This window comes from Eublepharis macularius, chromosome 14, assembly GCF_028583425.1.
Source record: "Eublepharis macularius isolate TG4126 chromosome 14, MPM_Emac_v1.0, whole genome shotgun sequence".
NCBI lineage: Eukaryota > Metazoa > Chordata > Lepidosauria > Squamata > Eublepharidae > Eublepharis > Eublepharis macularius.
The window spans coordinates 56,766,758-56,786,295 of record NC_072803.1 but is presented as its reverse complement, the minus strand read 5'-3'; the positions used below and the strand labels follow the sequence as shown (position 1 = coordinate 56,786,295).

Here is a 19,538-nt window from a genome sequence, read left to right as displayed (position 1 = left end):
GCGGCAAGTGGAGGGCAAGTGAACAGGGAGGAATACACGTGAGTCTGTTCACTTGCCGTTCAAGTGTCATTCGTCACTTGTAGCTTGGCCCTACATCAAACTGGCTCTCAGGGGAAGGGGAAAGGGTCTACTTAATCCATTCCCCTTCTGTCATTCGCTGCTCAAAACTGAATCCTCCCCTTTCGTTTCTCAGCTGCAGAAAACAAAGTATTTATCAACACATCTTTTCCACTGGTGGGGAAAAAAGCAGTTTGGGGGAGGGTAATTTTGAGCAGCCTGAGGGGAAAAGGCTCACTAAACCCTCTTCCCGTTCCTGAGACCAGCAGCCTCCCTGGTTGTTTTCCCATTTTTTTTCTTCAAAAAAAGAGATTGTTCACCAGTCTCCCACGTATCATCTAGTTTGGCTCGGAGCCTTGTGTGGCTGAACAGGCATTTGAACCAAACGTTTCTCAGACCAAATTCCGCTCTGTTCATTACTGCCAGAGAACTGTCTGTCATCTAAAGTGTTTAAGTGTTTAAGTGTTTAAGTGTCCCTGGCCCTAGGGAGGCCCGCCTGGCGTCGACCAGGGCCAGGGCCTTTTCAGTCCTGGCCCCGACCTGGTGGAATGCTCTGTCTTGCGAGACAAGGGCCCGGCAAGATTTGCTTGCATTTCGCCGGGCCTGTAAGACAGAGTTATTCCGCCAGGCATATGGCTAACGCCGGGCAGTGCCCCCCCCCGTGAAGGGGGGGTTAAACCATCACCCCTATGCAAACACAGAGGCATGTATGAACCACTATGCAGCATGAATTGTTATATTTAATGTTTTTAAATGTTTTTAAATGTATTATTTAATGTTTTTAAATGTTTTTAAACATGTCTGAATTTGTTATCCGCCCTGAGCCTGCGAAAGCGGGGAGGGCGGAATATAAATATAATAAATTAAATTAAATTAAAGGGCTGGTTCACACATGTGCATCACAAGATCATGAGACACACCGTGGCGAGCTCTTGCCCAAATGTGTAAGCCGTCTGCATTGAAAGGCATCGTGCCAGCGCTGATATTGGCTGATGCCAAAGTTTAGTCTGTGGTAGATAATCTGTGACGGCACAGTTACACATGCATAGCACCACACATGCAAGAGCCAGAGTGGTGTAGTGACTAGAGTGTCATAACTAGAAACTGGAAGACCCAAGTTCGAATCCCCACTCTGTCATGAAAGCTAGCTGGGGGACCTTGGGCCAGGCAGCCTAACCTACCTCACAGGACTGTTGTGAGAATAAAATGGAGGAAAGGAGAGCAATGTAAGCTGATCTGGGGAGAAAGGTAAGGTATAAATGAAGTAAATAAATCAACAAATCGGTTGTTGAGCCAATAGTTGACAAAGAACCCGTATGAGGGATAGTAGACAGCTTATAAAATACTGGAGAGGAAGGTTTAGGGTGCAGAGAAGTTTCAATCTCAGGACATAATCACCAGACATTTCTCCCTATCAGATCTGTCCACCACCCTGTTTTTGTATTATAATCGACTGAGATTTTATAATGTTTTCAATGATTTTTATAATGTTTTTAATTTGTATGTAATTATATTAATGTGTTTTTAAATGATGTGATCCGCCCTGAGCCCGCTTGCGGGGAGGGTGGAATAGAAATCCAACAAAATAAAGAAATAAAAAAATAAAATTACAAAGAGCTCTGCTCTGAAACCAGCCGTCAAGACAGAGGATTCTGCATCCGAGAGACTCCTCAGGTATGAAAAAAAAAAACCCGAAAAATATATTGTGTAATTTTAAAATCAGATAACTAAGAAAAAAGAGCCAGATGAGTACTGAGCCTGCTCACTGCCTTTGGAATGTTGAAGGGAGGGAAATTGTAGAGATGGAGAAACCGGCCTGCTTAAACTCCGGAGGACTTTCTGTATGCAGGAGGGAGAGAATAGGGTCAGAGAGATCTTCCCAGTTGTTTATCCCCCCACGGCCTTTGCAATACCTCACAGGACCCCATTTGTGTTTAGACTACTAGGGAAGTTGTAGACCAAAGAGACTGATTTGGCAATTCAGAACTGTACAGGGTGCGACGGCCTCAAGGCTTGCCACTGGACTCTTTCCAAGAGAAACAGTCCGACATGCCACAATGCTAGAGTGCCGGTAATTTCTGCTTTTTATTTCACGCTTTACTTTCCAAAGACAAGGCCAGGAAACCCGGGCTCCATTTGAAAAAGCAAAAGCGCTGTGACGCAACCGGTTTGGAAAGTGCATCCTCCCCCATGTATCCTCTCTAGGGTTGCCAATTTCCAGATGTGGTTTGGAGTTCTCCTGGAATTACAGCTAATCCCCAGACTACAGAAAGCAGTTCCCTGTAGGCAGGGCTTTTTTTCTGGGAAAAGAGATGGCGGAATTCAGTGGGTTGCCCTCGGAGAAAATGGTCACATCAGCGGCGTGGAGGGCCATCTCAACTCCCCTCTGTCTGGAGATCAGGGGGCGGGGCCACCAGCCATGTGACCATTTTCAAGAGGTTCCAGAACTCCATCCCCCCGCGTTCCCCCTGAAAAAAAGCCCTGCCTGTAGGAAAATGGCAGTTTCAGAGGGCAAATTTTAAGCTGTACCAGAGAACCTAGGTGAAACCCCACCCCAAATACTTCTGTCCACAGGCACTGCCCCCAAATCTCTAGGCTTTTTCCAGGCTGGAGTTCACAATCCTATTTCTCTCCCAAACAGACTGTACATGCACAGAGGCACTCAGTCCTTCAACAACATGCAGGTGGAGAGGAAAATAGCCTTGAATATTGCAGCATATGGAGATATTTGGGGGCCTCGAGAGCTTCGTGAACCCCATTTCTGAGTCTGTGTGTGTCAGAGGCCCATGTAGAATATTAAAATCTCTCGTGGGTGAGCATTCAAACGTTTTAAATGATTCACTAAAGAACACTCTGCATACCCCAAATTACAAAACACTTGCTCAATTAAAAATATTTTTTTTATTACTTTGGGAAGATATTAAGACTTTTGGAAATTTCTGGAGAACAAAGAGCAGCTGTTGAAATACTTGGACATATGCCCCACCCTCTGGCCAGGTTTCCTTGCTTGCCTGGATGACAGCAGCAAAAAGAATGCTACTCTTGACTAAAGATAAGCATTCTTGGGTAACCCCATTACCCCAGCTATCCCCCCTCTTTAGCTGAGGTTGCCGTATTTCCAGGTCCAGTTTCCAGAGAAAGTAAATGGGAGGATATTGGCTGAAGATTATCACCCAGAGAATATTTGAACTCAAGACTCTGCAGTCTTAGTACAATATTCTAACCATTGCACTATGCTGGCTATCTTTAAGTTCCGCACCTTTTATCCACTCACGATGAACACATATCTAAAATAATTTCCTTGAGCAACCCTTTCAACTTTTTTTAAAGGTTAGGCAATACTCAAGAGTCGTTGTAGCTAAAGGGGAAACTTCTCAGAATGACTTAAATGTAAGGGTAATCATGAAAAATCCTTTGAAGGAGGGAATCTTGGATGGGTGTTGGACCACTGTCACTTTTGGAGAACTGTTTGAACAGAAACAGTCATATTTTCGAAAGTAACGCTCTTTAAAATACTCCAAAATAGCAAGCCCAGGAGTTCCAGGTAATGCAATAAACCTTCTGGCCCCACCATGACCTAGAGGAGGAAATGCTTTCTAGCTAAAACTAGATTTTAGTATATTTCCATCAAATAGGAGTAGCAAATGGATTTGAGAAGAGGCAAGGAAGGCTCCCTTCTTCAGCCAGAACAACAAATGCATCTTTATCACTCATTTGCTTTGGGGAAACAGGTGTGGCAGTCAAAACAGAATCCACAGCTCTACCATGGAAACAGCTATTGTACTGTGGTGCTACCATGGTGTAAACCACACTTTGAATAATTAGAGAACACTGCTGAAATGCAGTGTTGGAAGAAATGTACTAGAGAGTTAGCTATCTGGCCAAGAGAGAGTTAGTTATCCTGACGGTGTTTTGCCATCTTCTGGGCATGGAGCAGGGGTCACTGGGGGTGGGAGGAGGGGAGGTAGTTGTGAATTTCCTGCATTGTGCAGGGGGTTGGACTAGATGCCCCTAGAGGACCCTTCCAACCCTATGAGTATATGATTCAAATAAGGTATTGATAGCAGACAGGGCTTTTTTTCAGCTGGAATGCAGTGGAACAGAGTTCCGGCACCTCTTGAAAATGGTCACATGGCCGGTGGCTCTGCCCCCTGATCTCCAGACAGAGGGGAGCTTAAATCTAAGTTCCCCTCTGTCTGGAGATCAGGGGGCGGGGCCACCGGCCATGTGACCATTTTCATTGAGGGGCAATTTAAACTTTTACCCCCCCCCCGTTCCAGCTCATCCAAAGTGACATAATTGTGCGGTCCTGGAAGCGTTCGTGCACTTTGTGTGTGCACATGTGGTACCAGGGGCACCACCTCCCACCAACAGTTTCCCCCTGTGCTGGCAACCCACTGAGAGCGGGACCACAAGTGACGCCTGACACAGGTTGGACACTAGTCAGCTTCCCTCAAGTTTGGATGGGAAATGTAGGCATCCTGGTCTTTCAGCTTGACTCTCTGACTGCTGTCCAATGGACTTTTCAACTGTCACTTGTCCAACATTCCGCCAAGCTGCCTACATTTCCCATCAAAACTTGAGGGAAGCTGGCAAGTGTCCAACCTGTGTCAGGCGTCACTTGTGGTCCCGCTCTGAGTTCCACCACCTCTTTTCCCAGAAAAAAAGCCCTGATAGCAGATATCCTGTCTAAAGCGTCTGGGTACGAGGAGAATCCTCCATACTGATCTCGAGTGATGGACACCAGATATTGGTCTGCAAAATACAGTGACACCTTCTGATTCATGGCTGAATCCACATGTACTGTACTAAGAAATAGTCTACACATGCCACAGTTGGATATGGCAGAATCTTCAAGCGGTGTGTTGGAATGGACTGCACTACTTCAGACTGCGGGTGGGCAATCATATTTTTGAATTTTCCCTCGCTTGAAAAGTCCCCACAAGGAGAAAATTAGTATACCAGACAGCTGACAAGACCAAAAAGCCTCTTCCTTGATATACTATCTGCTTGCTTGTGGGGAATTTATAAGAGGGAGCATTCTAAACCAGTGCCTGCCACTTCCATTCTGATGTCTGCTTTTCCAGCTCCGACCGCTACCATCTAAGGGATGGTTCAAACATGACAAAGAATGAGGAGCTACTTAGGTGGCAGAGCCTTGAAGCGGTAAAGGGACAGGGACTGTAGACTATACTACCATGTACTGTCTGTTGTTGTATGTTCCTGCTGGGTAGTTTCCGTGTAGTTTAATCTGTCACATTCCATTAGTTATGCTTGTTTCGGCATTGTTTTCAGCTCTGTATCAGATTCTGATTTTCCCATTTCTGCACATGCGCGTTGCCTATTGCACTGTTTATGGAATGTCCCAGCTGTTGGTCGCATTGATTTACACTGTGTAATCTGCCTTGAGTCCCAGTGAGAAAGGCTGACTATAAATAAGATGAATAAAAATAAAATAAATTATTTCCAACCAAAGTTGGTGAAATATATCTTTGGGCTTTCCTCTGCTTTAAAAAAATTCACGCAAATAGAAACCTCGCACAACAAGGAGAATGTTCTGTCCTCTCTCTCGGCTTGCTATTCGGCCTTTCAATATGCAGGGAGTTTTTAACACAGGGGAGTGTTGTGAAATGACATCCTTCACCCCCAGTCCAAAAAGTGGCGCAGTCCATTCTATCACCTCAGCATTGTACCATGTAATTCCCACTTCATTTTCCGGCATGTGTGAACCAAACTCAAGAGCTCTAATGTCCTGGGTAAATCGATTGTAGGAGATTTGACACCTGTCAGAACTTTCCTCCCACCTCACTCTGTTTTGCTGTTCTCAAATATTCAGCTGTCAGACCTCAGCCTGTGACAGATGCAAACTCAGTTTCTCCTCATACATATCTGCTCCCTCAAACTTCCCACTCCCTTCTCCTTGTACATGGAGTGAGACTGAGAGCTAAACTACACGAGACAAATTACACAAGGATGCTCAAGTGATGGGAGATGCAATGTTAGCAGGGAGGCGTAGTTTGAATTTCACCTCTCTCTACAGAGCCGGCAAAGATCGCTCCGCAGAGGGTTTGTTCATTTTCTCTTTGCCTCCCTGAAAGCTCTGTCAATTATTAACAAACCCTCCGAGGAGTAATCTTTGCGGGCTCTGTAGAGAGAGGTGAAATGCAAACCATGCCTCCCTGCTAACATTGTGTCTCCCTTCACTTGAGCATCCTCGTGTAATTTGTCTCGTGTAGTTTAGCTCTGAGAGCTTCCTGGTTCTGAAAACTTTGAATCAAACTCCAGCTTGCCACGATGTCTGAATCCAGGTGCTCGGGCAGGACACAATGTGTGCCCTCTCCACAAGCTAGGACTTTAAAACTGGGTTTGGTGTGTAGAATCCCGGTTTCTGTGGAGGAAACATACTCCAGCTTGCCCCAGTGCCCACATTCAGATATCACCACAAACGAGCTTCATACAAGGTCTCCCACACTAGGATGCCTTAAATTACATTCTGCATGTGAGAAGAAAAAGGACACGAGACCATACAAGACATTCATACCTGTCACGGATAAGAGCTTTGTTGTGATATCTGAACACAGCTATTTGTGAGATCCCAGATAATCACCACATAAATAAAACAGAGTTAAGAACAGCAGTGCCGAATTCTTAACCGTACTATGATTAAAACATTTATTAGTCAACACAACAAACAGTTATAATTGTTCTAGCTAGAACTCGAATGGAATGGTTATATCCATGATCCCCATACATGCATTCAGACAGGTGGTTGAGAGGATGCTACCTAGCACCGATAGTCTCACCTAAGACTGATCTAGATGTTATGAAGATGGTGGAGATCCTTCGGAAAACAGTAACTCCGTCTCGCCCTCGTAACATCTATAATATCTCAGCCGTATGTCCCTTCTCTGCACTTCAATCACTGATGTTTGGAGGCAAACTCGTAATCCAATGGTATCGCGTCTCATGTTTTCATTTACAGGGGACAGAGGAGACGCAGGTTGCTGTTTTCATTGGCAGCCACACAGCATGCCACAGATAGCCTAGACAGACTTCATCACTTGAAGGGGCCTGCAATATTTCCAAATGAGGCCAGATTCATCCTAGATGATTAGCATGCAGGGGATGCTGGTGACCAGGAAAAGATTTAAGGATCTATAATTCCCCAGCTGAAGAAGATGGCCATACTTGCTTTAAGCTACTCTGGATCCCGCTTTAAGCACCTTGCCGCACTCAAGATCACAGAAATCAAATACTGGGATTTGGGGACCAGAACGTTGGAAAATAAAAATCTGTTTAGTTCCTGGCTTTCTGTTTGGGTATATAATGTTCCATGTTTTCCGACAGAAAAGCAAAATGAACCACTAGAAAAGGAAAAGTTATTGCACAAACCATTGTCTGCCAGGCCTTGGTTTATGGATCACTTATGAAAAGCCCCAGGTTCTCCCAGGGTAGCTTAATGGCTCAATCTGTTTCACCAAACACACTCTGCTTGACTTTTCAAGGCAGACAGTCATTGAGACAATTAATTTAGCAATCCATACAATTCATAATGCTGGCTCAGTTGCTAGGCTGTCTGTGTACAACACCTCTCCGTGGACACTGGCAGCTCCTTTATTCTCCCTACCCCGATAGAAAGAAACATTTGCGTGCAATTTGTGCAGATGGTAGCAACACCACTCCTGATCTCCCTCTAGCAAGGCACTTAAAGCTTCATATTAGAATCTGCTAACTTTCAGGTCTCCTGATCAGAAACACAGGGCTGGGGGTCCCAAGCACGGAGTCACACAGCACTCGCTCCTCGGCGCCATGTCTCTCCCAGGTGGCAGGCTAAGCATTGGCGACAAATCAGCTGCACTCTGCACATGCTCAGAGGGTGCATACCAGGCTTTTAGCCTTCAGAGCGCAGCTCCGAGCCCTAGGGAAGGCTCCCTGGAGGGGAAACCAGCACTCTGCACTGACGCAGAGAGAGTCTTCTTCACTCTGCTGGGGCGGGCTGGGAGGAAGGAAAGCACTGCGCCTCGACTTGCAAGGAGAGAAGATCAAGATGGGTAGCAGACTGTCTGTAGCAGTAGAAAAGAGCAACAGCCCAGTAGCACCTAGAAGACTCACAAAATGTGTGGTAGGGTAGCTTTCGCGAGCCACAGGTCAGTTCTTCAGATACCCTTCCCACTTCAGAAAGCTCATCCCCTACCACAAATTTTGGGAGTCTTCCGGGTGCTACTGGGCTCTTGCTCTTTTCCGCTGCAAGGAGAGAAGAAGCGCTTTGGCCACGCTCAGAGAAGCCGGCGCCGCCTTAGCGCGCACCCGGACCCTCGCCCGAGCCCCCCGCAAACCAGGGGCGGCTCCGCCCTCCCCGGGCCGGCTCACCTCGAAGAGCTGCGGGATCTCCCGGCGGGAGACGTAGTCGCGGGCCTCCGCCGTGCTCATGCTGCCGCCTCGTTGGGCAGGGGCGCGCCGGGGAAGCGCCCGCCCCCGAGCAGACTCGCTCCGCCGCTCGCCCGCCGTCTCCAGCCGAAGCTGCTGCTGCGATGGGCGGCCGCTGCTCCGCCCGCCGGGGAGGGGAGCCCTGGCTGGGCGCTGCCGCTCTCACGGCCCCGCTTCAGCTTCTCTGGCGCTCCCAGGGAAAGAGCCCCCTCGCGGGCTGGGAAGACGAGCCGGGGGTCGGGGCCGGGCTGCTCCGCGGCTCTTCTGCAAGCCCCACCTCCGAGTTCTGCCCCCTCGACCCGCCGGGGGGTCACCCCTCCGCCGCTCCCACCGAAGACATCCCCGTCTTCGATCACGGTTTGAAACTGCCCTGCTCTTCTTGCCAAGGAACGCAGCAGCCTCTCCCTCCTCCACTTATTCTCACAACAGCCCTGTGCGGTAGGCCAGGCCGAGATGACCTGTCCGGTGCGCTTCCTGGCTGAGGATCTGAACCCAGCTCTCTCCAGTCCTATTTCTCGTTGGGTTGCCAGCTCTAGGTTGGGAAACTCCCGGAGATTTTAGGGGGTGGAACCTGGCCAGGGTGGGGCTTAGGGAGGGGAAGGTCGTCAGTGGGGTGGAATACCAGAATCCACCCCCCAAAGCAGACTTTTCCTCCAGGGGGTGGATCTCTGTGGCTTGGAGATTAGTTGTAATTCCGGGAGATCTCCAGCCACCACCTGGAGGTTGGCAACTGATTGTGCCATTGCCTTGTCTGTTCCAATGGACTCAGCAGCTTGGGGGTGAGGTATCAGGTCTTTTGGGTAACCTCCTACCTGGTCCTTTTAAGTGGAGACTGAACCTGGGCCCTGCTGCATGTGAAGGAGACGCTCAACCCCTGGCCCATGAGACCACCCCCGAGGCTCCATCCACTGCCCTCCAGGCATGACTTGAGAACTTTTGAGTGTTTGCTCTGCTCTGAGTTCCTCAGGTTTAGCCTTAATCCACCTAGACTCTACCCTCCAACCTTCAGGAGCAGACCTTCCTACCCACCGATGCCAACAGACACTACCCATTTTGAAAAGTAATGCAACAACTTTTAGTTGAAAACATCACTCGATTCACCTTACAACAACCCTGAGAGGTAGTGTGAGGAAATCAACTCGTTTAGGAAAAGTTAGGTAAAAGCAGGGCTTTTTTTCTGAGAAAAGAGGTGGTGGAACTCAGTGGGTTGCCAGCACAGGGGGCAACTCCTAGTGGGAGGTGGTGCCAGTGGTACTGCATGCGCAGTGTACACAAGTTCCCAGGACTGCACAATGATGTCACTTTGGGTCAGCTGGAACAAAGGGGGAGTATTTTAAAGTTTAAACCACCCTCAGCGAAAATGGTCACATGGCCAGTGGCCCCGCCCCTGATCTCCAGACAGAGGGGAGTTTAGATTACCCTCCGCGCTGCACAGAGGGCAATCTAAACTCCCCTCTGTCTGGCGATCAGGGGGTGGGGCCACCAGCCATGTGACCATTTTCAAGAGGTGCTGGAACTCCATCCCATCGCGTTCCGCCTGAAAAAAAGCCCTGGGTAAAAGGTAAATGTCATTACTGACCCATAGGGAGACGTCGCATCATGACGTTTTCTTGGCAGACTTTTGTTACGGGGGTGGTTTGCCATTGCCTTCCCCAGTCATCTACACTTAACCCCCAGGAAACTGGGTACTCATTTTACCGACCTCCTGAGTCAACCTTGAGCTGGTTATCTGAACTTGGCTTCCACCAGGATCAAACTCAGGTCGTGAGCAGAGCTTAGGCAGTCAAAAAAAAAATCCTGGCCCAAGGTCGTCCTGTGGGCTTCATGTCTTAGCAGGGATTTAAGGGAGGAGGGGGGAAATTCAGAAAGGTGCTCCCTTGATCAAAGGGACAGCGGTTTTTAAAAGAGCAAGAGTCCAATAGCACCTAGAAGTCTAACAACATTTGTGGTTGGGAATGAGCTTTCATGAGCCACAGCTCACTTCTTCAGATACTTCTTCAGATGTGGCTCATGAAAGCTCATATCCTACCACACATTTTGTGAGTCTTCTAGGTGCTACTGGACTCTTGCTCTTTTCCACTACTACAGACAGACTAACACGGCTACCTATCTTGACCAATTTTAAAAATTATTCTTAATACAAGAATTTGCAAGAAGCTGTGGTGTCCATTCTCCCCCCACCCCACCCCGCTCCCAAGAAAAAATGCCTCTTCTATGATGATACCTGACTAGGCCTCCTCTGAAGTTGACAGAGAATACTATTTTCCTCAAAACAATTTTCACATCTGTGCAAACACATGTAGACTTTAGATAGATCATTATCCAACTAAGATGTCTTGAATGGGGATGCTCCATAAAACATACTGAAAAATCAGTGGTCATATAGATCCAGAGGAGTTAGCCATGTTATTCTGTAGTAGGAAAAACAGAGAAGAGTCCAGTGGTCTTAAAGGTGCTACTGGACTCTTTTCTGTTTTTGAAAAATCAGTGTTCTGCTTGTCTGTCTTCTAACGTCACCATCCCTTCCTCTCTGCTCTACTTCCAGCAGTGGGGGTTGGGGGGGGGGGTGATTGGTCTGCAAGGAAGTTAATGGGGGCAGGAGGGAAAGCGCAGGGCTGGAGCTGTGGCCAAGGACACAGTTGGAGGAGTTGCAGTTTTTCCACAGCAGCGACGAGAAATTTACCGCCCACAGCCCAAGGCGTTTTTCCTTTCAGAATGCCTTTGTGTTTTGTTCTGCTAGGCCTGGAGTTCAGATGTGGGCCACTGGAAGAAATGGAGGCAGAGGTGCCAAAGCCACAAGGAGCTGCTTAGAAAGAGGACATAGAACTGCTCGCAGCACAATGAGGCATGAGGTCTGCTCCCTGGCAACTCCCCTGGAGAGGCTTTATGGTTGCAGGCCTGGAGAAATTTCTGCCTGAGACCTTGCAGAGCCACAGCTATTGGGGAGTAGGCAACACTGATGGTGGATCAGCGATCTGTCTTAGAGCCAAGCTACAAGTGATGAATGCCACTTGAACGGCAAGTGAACAGACTCACGTGTATTCCTCCCTGTAGGGATCAAGTGGAGCGCAAGTGAACAAGGAGGAATACGCGTGAGTCTGTTCACTTGCTGTTCAAGAGCGGAACTACAAGTGACGAATGACACAGGTTGGACACTTGTCAGCTTCCCTCAAGTTTTGATGGGAAATGTAGGCATCCTAGTCTTGGATCTTGGCTCTCCAACTGCTGTCCAATAGACTTTTCAACTGTCACTTGTCCAACATTCCGCCAAGCTGCCTACATTTCCCATCAAAACTTGAGGGAAGCTGACAAGTGTCCAATCTGTGCCTTTTGTCACTTGTAGTTCCGCTCCAAGTGTCATTCGTCACTTGTACCTTGGCTCGTAGTGATCAAGTGGAACGCAAGTGAACAGGGAGGAATACACGTGAGTCTGTTCACTTGCCGTTCAAGTGTCATTCATCACTTGTAGCTTGGCTCGTAGTGATCAAGTGGAGCGCAAGTGAACAGGGAGGAATACACATGAGTCTGTTCACTTGCCGTTCAAGTGTCATTCATCACTTGTAGCTTGGCTCGTAGTGATCAAGTGGAGCGCAAGTGAACAGGGAGGAATACACGCGAGTCTGTTCACTTGCCGTTCAAGTGTCATTCATTACTTGTAGCTTGGCTCGTAGTGATCAAGTGGAGCGCAAGTGAACAGGGAGGAATACGCGCGAGTCTGTTCACTTGCCCATTTGTCACTTGTAGCTTGGTCCTCAGACCCCAACCTCGTGCTGAGATGAGCATTACTCACATGGCCTGTTGAGTTGGGTGTTGTGCTGCCATTTGCAGTCTCACCCCTCCATCCACAGGTTTTGAGAGAGCATCTTTTTTTACTTGCCTGTCTGCCGGGACGCAGGGTGTTTTATTCCTCAAGCATGCTGTCATTGTAGGTCTCATAGCAATGAGTCTACCCAGCATTCAGATTGTAAAGCCGTTTCATCCTGCCATACCGTCTTCTTTCTGCTTTCTCATCCGTTGTTGACAGGCACTGTGTTGGCAGAAGCAAGACGACCCTGATTTGCCTGATGGGATACTACGTGATTGCCGCTCCAAACCATCCCTGCATTCCACAGATGGAGGCAGAGAACTCCAATCCACTCCAAAGGAACTGGTCATCAAATCTACGTGCAGCGCAAATGACTGCAATGCTAAGAGCCAATGTGTGCAATTGACCACATAATTCATAGCACAATTACAATGGCTCAATCAAGTCCTCCTGCCATTGTTCATGTGATTTATTAATTATGCCAAACCACGGCTTGCGGCAGGTAACGTGGTTTCACCTTCCCCTAACATGCAGGGAAACCCTGCTTCAGAGTTGCCTGTCAGCTTTCATCCTCCATCTGCTCAGCTCTAAAACAGCTAGGTGTTTTGGAGGTGAAGCAATAGCTGTAACAGGTTTGCCAATTCACACATCTCACCAAACCTTAGTTTGCAAACTAATTTCCATAAACCATGAAATCTGCTTTGCTGGCCACCAGCAAAGTTTTCAACTCAAACATTCCATTAGACTATAATGTTATACCTATTGTGGTTGCAAACTGAATTTCAAACTATGTTTTCCTTGTCCATTGCAAATCCCGGATTGTTAAATATCTAGTTTCCTTAACCATGGTTTGGTGTGATATCTGAATCAAACCATTCTAAGACATATTGTCGAAGGCTTTCACGGCCGGAGAACGATGGTTGTTGGGGGTTTTCCGGGCTGTATTGCTGTGGTCTTGGCATTGTAGTTCCTGACGTTTCGCCAGCAGCTGTGGCTGGCATCTTCAGAGGTGTAGCACCAAAAGACAGAGATCTCTCAGTGAGATCTCTGTCTTTTGGTGCTACACCTCTGAAGATGCCAGCCACAGCTGCTGGCGAAACGTCAGGAACTACAATGCCAAGACCACGGCAATACAGCCCGGAAAACCCACAACAACCATCATTCTAAGACAGTTTCATATGTTCCTATTTAAGGCAAGGGAGGGAGAAATGTAGGCTTATTCAATGCTGGGTGTGCATGCAGCCTCTCCTCCTCAGAGAACAATTGCTCAAACATGTTGAGGAACAAGGGAAGAAGTCAACTAAATGCCCTCAGTAAGAAGTAGGGCTGGGCTTTAGCAGAGTTCACCACAGTCAAAGCTTGCCAGAGTTCAGGCCCAATACCAACCATAAGGGACAGTAAATTCTTTACCAGGGCTTCAGTAGAATGCATTCCCCCCCACCCGAAGTAAGTACAGTCACCTCTCAGGCACCTGGGACTTGGACACAGCGTTTCAATGCAGGCCAGAGTTCTGCAGCATCTGTCATTTAAAAAAGCAAGCACTGAGCTTCAGAACTCATTTTGGTTGTTAGGGCTTAGTCCTGGGTGGAATACATTCAGTAGTGTCTCTGAGCACAGGAAGACAGAAAGTGGACAAACTACAGTTTATGCACAAACTGAGATTTGTTAGTTGCATTGGCTATGCTAACTAGAATTCATTTCACAGACCACAGTTTATCATGATGCCTGAATGCATCTTGAATTTCCAGGACACGCCATGACAAATCTCACTTTGCGAGAAAGGTTTACCGTGAAAGAACAATGAGGGAAATGTCACCTCCAAGTGAATTTTCGATGTAAGAAGATCGACATGAAAATCTGACTACATAAAAACCATGAGAATGTGACATTCTGTATCCTATGTATTTACATCTTTTGTTATGATCAATCATTTGAAGAAATACGTTCTATCTGAGAGCTCTCTCAGCCCCATCCACTTCGCAAGGTGATTGTTGTGGAGATAATAAAAACTTACTTTGTAAACAGCTCTGAGTGGGTGTTGTTGTCCTGAAGGGAGGTATATAAATCAAATATTATTTATTATTATATATTATTAGGAAAAATAACATGACTCAGGCCTCTGAGAACGACAAAGGTACAGATTTAAGACACACTTGATATGTGAACTGACTGCTTTCAGACAAAAGTATCACTTCAATACTTTGAATTTACAAAGATACAGGTAATACGAACCATTTGCGGGGGGAGATGTTTAAAAGAAAAGCAGGAAAGGAAAATGCTTCAAGATATAGCAATATTTATTTCCATACAAATAATTACAAAACTCTCTTCTTCCTTTCCAGTTTGGTGTGCAGCTCCGGGCACCAGACAATCGTGTGTGTGAGCTACTGTGTTCATTAACATTTCTCATCAGTGGTGTAAGACTTGTGGACAGAATTCCCAAACAGAATTGGGCTAAAAAGTGACCAATCATTGAGACACTTTGTGCCAACCACAGAGATAGTTTAGAAGATCCTACCAACAAAGATGATCAAGGCAAGCTTGATCCCAGTCACTTATTCTTTTACCATTGTTAGTGTACAATATACTACTCTGAAGCCCTACCACGAGGTCCAGCATAGGCGAATTAGCTACGATCAAATGCAGTTCGAACTGAACATAGAGCTGGCGCTTGGTACAAGGTGAGTAGGACTTGATATAATACTAGGGAGCTGCCACTGGATCTCCAATGCTTTCGTTTTCTTTAAAAGCAGCCGTGGTGGAGGTGATGGGATGGTTTCCTCACTGCCATTTTATGGGGACAAATCATTTTCATCCAGCTGTTTTACTGGCCTTGATGGGAGGAGGCAGAACCTGTTTTTTCTCCCTATGGCAGCCAATGGCAGCTCACGGCGGAAGATTGATTTCTCTTCAACTGATCATGGATCTATTATGTCTAACCTAAATCGGCCCTAAGTTCTTGTCCTGTCCACTTTGATTATGCTTTAGTTCTGCACGTGTCTAGTTTAAGTATATGTATATAAGGGCATAAATTATTCCAGATGTCTGATCATCCGCAAGTTTGATACATACAGTTGTCACTGTTTTGGTCCCACAGGAGACAATACCTAAGAGATAAGGCAGTATTCTTTATTCCAAGCTTCTGCGTTACACAGAACACTTCATGCCATATGAAGTTTTCTGATTAAGAGTTCTGTGTGACTTGAAGGCTTGCATACTTCTTTAAATCGACACAAATATGTGACTGATAAAAATAAAAATAGAATCTTGCCTGCTTTGCATTTCTTCACAACAGGGTACCTTAAGTATCCCTCAGAGCCATTCAGAAAAAATAAACTATACTACATTTGGCACTTAGACCCCCCCTCCCCCAGCTGAATGGTAACACTGAAGGACTAGAAGCAAGTTTTCTATGTACACAATGTGGAACGCTACATCTTGCAAAGTGCCAAGAATTGGGTTTTCTACATCTTGGATTTTATTAGCTTACGTGCACATGAGACTATGTGGTTAGCCACTCCTCTCCTAATGCGACACCACTGACAGCCCCACAGCAGTCCCACATTACACAACTGACTGTCCTCATCACCTACCCAAAATATGGGTCCGAGAGGTTAGTTTTTTCTTCAGGGACAAAAGCTGTTGCCTCCCCCTGTGCCCTGGCATGCTAGTTTTCCATCGGCAGGGATTTTTTTTCTTGAGATTGTATTCCAATATGTTATCTTTCACTCATATCTGCAGTCATTTTGTACAGACATCTAACCACTTGGGTTAGAACTAGGCCTAAAGGAAGGAGAAGTGAGGACTCTAAAGAAAGCAAAGACACCAAAGTGTTCCCAGGAGATCAAGCGGCATGATTCAACTCCATGCACCTTGAATTCCCACATGCAAAGGTGGCTTTGGTTATTTTTGTTTAATCTTGCTCATTCCAAAGCTGGTCTATATCAAAAGCTAGCCAAAAGCCCATGCTTGCAGCCAGCACAGCTGTGGTAGCCACCGTTCATGCCAGCTGTGAGTTGTTGGTCCTACTAGCGCCTCTGTGCATGCTTTCATAGGACCACATTTATTTGCAACACCAGTAGCTCACAGCCAAGGCAAGCCGTGGTTACCAGGGTGAAGCTGGCCATGAGATAAAACCATCACCCTTTTTCCCAAGGGAGATTTTAAACACACTGGGTGTGCATAACCAGATTTCCAGACATGGGTCACAGTACTGTTCCCCAGCTATCAGCAGATGCTGTGAATCTGGCAGTCCTCAAAGCACCAACAGCCTTCTGTTAATTCCACATTTCTCTGGACTGGAACATAAACAAGAAAAATTTGCAAACCTCCCTCCGCATCAGGTCTGGCAGGATTTTTTTCCCCTTCCCTATTTTGCAGATGGAGAAACTGAGACATGGCAAGATTATTCAAAATTGATGACAAATTAAGAAAGGATCCAGCAATCTAGTCTTTGGAACCTTATCTATCCTTCATCTCTGGAACCTTCGGATTTAACCCAACATATCTAACATATGGGTAGAGAGTTTAGCTGCTCTGCACATTCACCTAGATAGTGACTACCTCTTCCCAGCATTTAAAACTAGGAAAATGCAGCAGCAACAACTGCTGAGGGCTTCCCAACTGCTTCCTCTGTTCACCAGGTCACTGCCAGCCTCAGGTCAACATGGGAAAACTGGCTAAACGATCGTGAAGATGTATGCACAAGATAGCTCACGAATCACATAGTGGAAAGCATTCCTGTTATTGTTAAGGCAGATGACGGAGGCAGAGCTCTGTGTCCTGAGCAGGAACCCGTGAACAAGTCTATCTGGATTTTCTTTGTGAAGCATCCTCCCCTGCATTTGACTACTGACCATTTCGGCGATAAGAGAGAACGAAAATATATAATCCCCTCGCTGCATTTGTAGCTGTATAAACATCAGATCGCCGGGTGGTGCTCGTTGGGTCCTGGTGCTGCTCTGACGCCATACCCGGTGCCGATGTACAAACAAGGATGTTGTGGTGTGATAAGGAGGCTGCCGAGGTTCGTGTTAACTCCTTCACGAGGGCACCTTCCAGTCCCAATCCTAGAGGGCTGGGGTGGGGGCAGCCTCTGCCCGCCAGCTCAGAAACAAGTCAGCTAGGAAGGAAAACTCCCTCGCTCTCTGCACAAGCTGTGCCAGAACCCAGAGTGCAAAAACCCAAGCAGACCTTGACGCTCGAGTTGTAAATTGGCATGACTGGCTCTTCCGATAGCAAGAAACAGCTCCACCACTTGCAACAAAGAGTTGCCATGGCAATCTGGCAAAGAGTTGCTAAGGGCAGAATGGCTTAATGGGGGGAGCTGGATGAAGGAAGAGGCATCGAACAGCAGCTGAGGTTCAGAAGTATCCACAAAATAATTGAATGCCAAATCATCGCCCATTTGAAAAATCTTTCATTCCCGCAATCAAGGCCGCTAGGAATGGTAGGAAGGCCTCCTTTCTCTTTCAGTACTTTCAGTGCAGATTAACATGTCGAACGGTAGCGATTGTGCATACAGAAAGAAAAGGGCAAGGGACAGGGCAATGCGGAGGAAAGGACACTAATTTGGGCTGAGAGGATCAAGTAGAAAACTTGCTCCTGAAGCTCAGTGGGGTGACCAGTCAGCTCTGGGCGGAAGTGGAACTACGTCCAAATAAACGTCGTAGGGGCGGATGGGAGGGACGGAGCAGACAAATGCCTGGCAAGGAAAACGTCAACCGCCCTTTACCCCCTCCATTTGTTGATCCCCTAAAAAAAAGAAAGCCCTCCGAAAAAGCAATCCCCCAAACTACACTTCAAACCGTATCGTTTTGCCCTTTCTTTCAACCTCAACCAACCTTTCAGGGTTATTGTGATTGTACAAGAATGGTAAAATATTTCTCTAAACTGAAAAGAGAGGCAGTGAAAAGAGATACAGAGATACTGGGTTTAAACATTCAAAATAAAACAAAAAGCCAGATACCCCTGGAAGCCCACAAGGAGGGCATCAAGGCTGTTACCTTCCCCAGGTTTTTAATGTCCCTCTGGTTTTCAGAGATACACTGCCACTGATGATGGAGGTTCCATTTATTTATCATACTTAATAATCACCATTCAGCTTATCCGCCTCGAATAAGCCCCTTCACAAAAAGCATCCACACGGGTGGCCATCGCCAGACTCGTGGCCATGACAATTACATGTTGTAGGTGGAGAAACGACATGTGTAGTGTTGGTTTGCAAGTCTACCTGAATGGATGCTTGTGGCTTGGACCTCACCCCTGCCTTGTACTCAAGTCTGTGACTGCAGGGAAGCTGCCTGGCTCTCAGCCACATTAGCTCGGCTACTGTGAAAATGCATGTTGAACCAAAGCAAGCGATGAAGAGAACTCAACGAGCAGTTTGGGGGTTGGGCCTCATTTTGTTCAAGCCATGTTCTCCTGCTTGCGCTGTGGCTTTCTTCTCTGGGGAGGCGGTTCGTAAAGCTCAACCAGGGTTAGCAGCAACACTCAGGAGGACTCCTTTTTAGCTAGATCCAGAACAGAACTGGGAAGTGGCCCTAGCCAGCAAGCCAGGAGGCGGAAAATGGAAGCAAGATCATTAATAGCTCTAGAAATCAGAAACACATTCTCCCATCGTTCCTTCTCCACACCAGCTCCCCTCTTGCATTTTGACAGCTGAGTAAAAGGAGGATTATATTTCTTCTAGGATAGCTAGATGGAGCAGCACAGAATATAGTCGGAGTGGCAGAGAGGCCGCTACCTTCACACCCAGATTTTTGAATTTCCTGGAATCTTAACAGAATGCTGAACTTGATTCAATGGGGCTTTGGGTGTCAGAAAGATGGGATAGCGCTCTGATTCCCCCTTTGACGCTGGGTGAACGCCTGAAACTGGCAGCCAAAGCTCTCAGCTGCTAGACCAGCTTCTTCATGCAAAGGATTCCTCTTTTGGATGGGGAGAGGGCACTACGGCCCCACTGACCTCCCTGCCCGAGTGGAAGGGTTTGGCACCTTGTGTGCAGTTGGCACTTGTGTACAGTGCTAATCCCAATCTGGGTGGGAGAAGGTGATGTTGTAGAGGGTTGCCCAGTTGGCAAACACCCGTTTTTCAGTGATGAACCGGTGGTGGTTGCCTCTGCGGCTCCGCTCGTTGTGAATGTAGGTGAAGCATTCATCTGGGCCCTTCGGCTCGTAGTAGTGATACGGCATCTTACGGGGTAGAGGAGTCTTACGGCTGTGAGGTGGGGAGCAAGAGACAGAGGATA

At 47.1% G+C, this 19,538-nt stretch overlaps 2 protein-coding genes across 5 annotated transcripts in view; both read right to left on the bottom strand.

Annotated features, from left to right (window-relative positions):
• The window catches only part of AK1 (adenylate kinase 1), a 77,047-nt gene extending 68,523 nt beyond the window's left edge, over positions 1-8,524 (bottom strand). Inside the window, exon 1 of the mRNA XM_054998374.1 lies at positions 8,428-8,524. Coding sequence (XP_054854349.1) covers positions 8,428-8,487 — 60 coding nt within the window. The 5' untranslated portion in view covers positions 8,488-8,524. The remainder of the gene's footprint in view (positions 1-8,427) is intronic.
• Positions 8,525-14,460: 5,936 nt separating this feature from the next.
• Positions 14,461-19,538, bottom strand: part of ST6GALNAC6 (ST6 N-acetylgalactosaminide alpha-2,6-sialyltransferase 6) — a 40,181-nt gene continuing 35,103 nt past the window's right edge. For all 4 annotated transcript variants that reach the window (XM_054998112.1, XM_054998111.1, XM_054998114.1 and 1 more), the window contains exon 7: positions 14,461-19,507. In XM_054998112.1, coding sequence (XP_054854087.1) covers positions 19,315-19,507 — 193 coding nt within the window. In that variant the 3' untranslated portion in view covers positions 14,461-19,314. The remainder of the gene's footprint in view (positions 19,508-19,538) is intronic.